General features: G+C 40.3%; 1 protein-coding gene across 1 annotated transcript in view; it reads left to right on the plus strand.

The window, feature by feature from the left end:
- The first annotated feature begins 2,591 nt into the window (after positions 1–2,591).
- The window catches only part of mmp23bb (matrix metallopeptidase 23bb), a 32,835-nt gene continuing 32,154 nt past the window's right edge, over positions 2,592–3,272 (plus strand). The window contains exon 1 of the mRNA XM_043701639.1: positions 2,592–2,729. Within this exon, the coding sequence (XP_043557574.1) occupies positions 2,592–2,729 (138 nt within the window). The remainder of the gene's footprint in view (positions 2,730–3,272) is intronic.

A 3,272-nucleotide genomic window follows, 5' to 3' on the forward strand; every position in this document is an offset into this window, starting at 1 on the left:
CTTTAAATGTTGCAATTGTACCAGCCTCCACCACTTCCTCTGGCAGCTCATTCCATACACGTACCACCCTCTGCATGAAAAGGTTGCCCCTTAGGTCTGTTTTATATCTTTCCCCTCTCACTGTAAACCTATGCCCTCTAGTTCTGGACTCCCCGACCCCAGGGAAAAGACTTTGCCTATTTATCCTATCCATGATCCTCATAATTTTGTAAACCTCTATAAGGTCACCCCTCAGCCTCCGACACTTCAGGGAAAACATCCCCAGCCTGTTCAGACTCTTCCTGTAGCTCAACTCCTCCAACCCTGGCAACATCCTTGTAAATCTTTTCTGAACCCTTTCAAGTTTCACAACATCTTCTCACAATTTCTTCTCATTAGAAAATAAAGTTTCTTAACAAAAGAAAAGGACTGCTACAGAAGGGGGAGAAAACTGGATATAAATTCAGTCCAAAACAAAAGCAAAATACTGCAAATGCTGCAAGCAGAGTCTGAAAATGTTTAAAGGAAAGCCATATTGAACTTGAAATATTAATGCTATTTCTCTCTTCACAGATGCTGCTGGACCTGCTAAGTTTCTCCAGTATTCTCTATGTGTTTTTGATGTAAATTCCGTGACTTGAAAAATCCTATGGGAAGCCCATGGAATGTTGCGCTTGCAAAGTGTCAGGAAAACCTCAGACAGGAAGAGGCTTAACAAGACGCGATAATCAGGGAGGTTTTACTATCGTCTGTCTCAGCAGAAAGCAAACCTTTGAAAATGTATCTGTTTTACCTTCCAAAAATAAGCAAAATAAATCTGTCTGCTTCACTAGTCTGCACGTGTTGTTGGCTGGAAATTCTAGTGTGTGGACTAGGGAGCTGTGAGAGGCACAGTATTCAAAACAAGTACCGGCCATTTTAAATATACCTGCACTGCGAACCAGAGGAAAAGATATATATCACTCACTTTGTTCACTGGAATTCAGCAACTGCAGCAAATAATCTGAACAAAACAAATTTCTGTCAACCTGCAGCACCAAGTGTCTCAATTGTCTGTTCAACAGCGAATGTCAATTCCATTGGGGCCATTCAAAACCCCCTGCAACCTTGTCTCAGCTGCTCTTCAGAAACAGTTCAGCAACTGATCCTTCTTTTCACTTTTATCTTTTATACCTTGCATTAATGTTTTCTTATATTTAGCAATTAACAAACGCACTCTTTTTGTTAATTTTAGGCAGCCTGGCTAACTTGGCTCTTTTTAAAAGTTAAGTTCACTTGGTTTGAGAAAGAGGTAGCCACAAGGGAAGGAATATGTTTTTAAAATGAGACTTACGACAAATTGAGGAGACAACAAACCCAAACAAGCAGACAAAACACGTCCAGAAACCCTAGCCATTACCCCTACATCAAAGACATCTCAGAAATGCCAGACTACTCAGACCCCTTGGCATCACGGTAGCCCACTAAAACAGCAGCTAATGAACTTGAAAGATCCTATACAAACAACAAGCAAAACTAACATCATTTACAAAATACTGCACAAGGACTGTAACAAACACTACATTGGACAAACAGATAGAAAACTAGCCACCAGGATACATGAGCATCAACTAGCCACAAAACGACAGGACCCTCTCTCACCAGCATCCTTATATACAGATAAGGAATGACACCACTTCAACTGGGACAACACATCCATCATAGGACAAGCCAAACAGAGACATGCAAGAGAATTCCTAGAAGCATGGCATTCCAACTGGAACTCTATCAACAAACACATCGAGTTAGACTGCATCTACCACCCCCTGAGAAAAAGAACAGGAAATGACAACACTACAGGAAATGACATCACCAACCCAAAGAAACCCAAACATATAAATAGAAAGCAGGAATCAGCAGTAGTGCTTCACCTGGAGGCCCACTGAAGATGTTACCTAGTAGGGTGATGAAACATCTGGAAGTGAATCTTCCAACTCAGCGAGCAAACCAACATCCAGGGCTCCTTAAGAATCCTGCTTGTTTCAATGAGTTTACTTCTCATTCTTTTAATTTCCAATGAGTAGGATCCCAACTTTGTTTAACGTTTGCTCATAAGACAATCCCTCCAAACCTTGGATCATCTTACTGAACCTTCTCTGAACAGTGTTCAATAAACTAATATCGTTCTTCAGGTGAGGGGACCAAAACTGCTCACTGTTCACCAGATGTGGTCTCACGAGCACTTTGCACAGCTGCAGTAAGACTTCCCTACTCTTACACACCAAACTCATTAAAAAGTAGAGGAGAAGATTAATCAGAAAAAGAGAGCTTATAAGATACATTGTAGACAGCCTAGATGAGTACAGAAACTACAAAGATCAAGTTAAATAAAAAGAATGAGGAAATCAAAGAGAGGACATGTAAAGTATTAGCAAGCAAGATAAAGGAAAACCCAAGGGTATTTTACCAGTGTATAAAGAACAAAAGAATAGTTAAGGAAAAAGTAGGACCTACCAGAGATGTAGAAGGGACCTTGTGTGAATATGTGGAGGATATGGGAAAAAATTTAATTATTTTTGTTGTTTTCATATTAACAAAGAGAAAGGAATGATGCAGATATGGTAATCCAAGACATGACGTGTGAAATATTTGACAAAATAACCTTAAAGAGAGTGGAAACATTGGAGGAGCTGGAATCCTTGAAAGTGGATAAGTTGCCAGTGCCAGATGGATTGTTCCCTAAGATGTTGAAGGATGTCAGGAAGGAAAAGGCAAATACTCCAAGGATTATTTTCCAATCTTCACAAGACACAGTCAGAGGACTGGAGGAATGCAAATATGATTCCATTGTTTATAAAGGAAATGCCAAACAATTATAGGCCAGTTAGTCTTACTTCAGTGGTGGGCGAATTGTTAGAATCAATCTTGAGAGATCGGATAAACTGTTACTTAGACAGGCATGGATGAGTTAGGGACAGTCAACATGGCTTTGTTGGCTTAGTAACAGGAAACAAAGGGTAATAGTACATGTATTTGGAAAGGCAAGGACTGATTAGGGATAGTCAACATGGCTTTGTGCGTGGGAAATCATGTCTCACAAACTTGATTGAGTTTTTTGAAGAAGTAACAAAGAAGATTGATGAGGGCAGAGCAGTACATGTGATCTATATGGACTTCAGTAAGGCGTTCAACAAGATTCCCCATGGGAGACTGATTATCAAGGTTAGATCTCATGGAATACAGGGAGAAAGTGAGGTCTGTAGATGCTGGAGATCAGAGCTGAAAATGTGTTGCTGGAACAGCGCAGCAGGTCA

This window comes from Chiloscyllium plagiosum, chromosome 13 (assembly GCF_004010195.1).
Source record: "Chiloscyllium plagiosum isolate BGI_BamShark_2017 chromosome 13, ASM401019v2, whole genome shotgun sequence".
NCBI lineage: Eukaryota > Metazoa > Chordata > Chondrichthyes > Orectolobiformes > Hemiscylliidae > Chiloscyllium > Chiloscyllium plagiosum.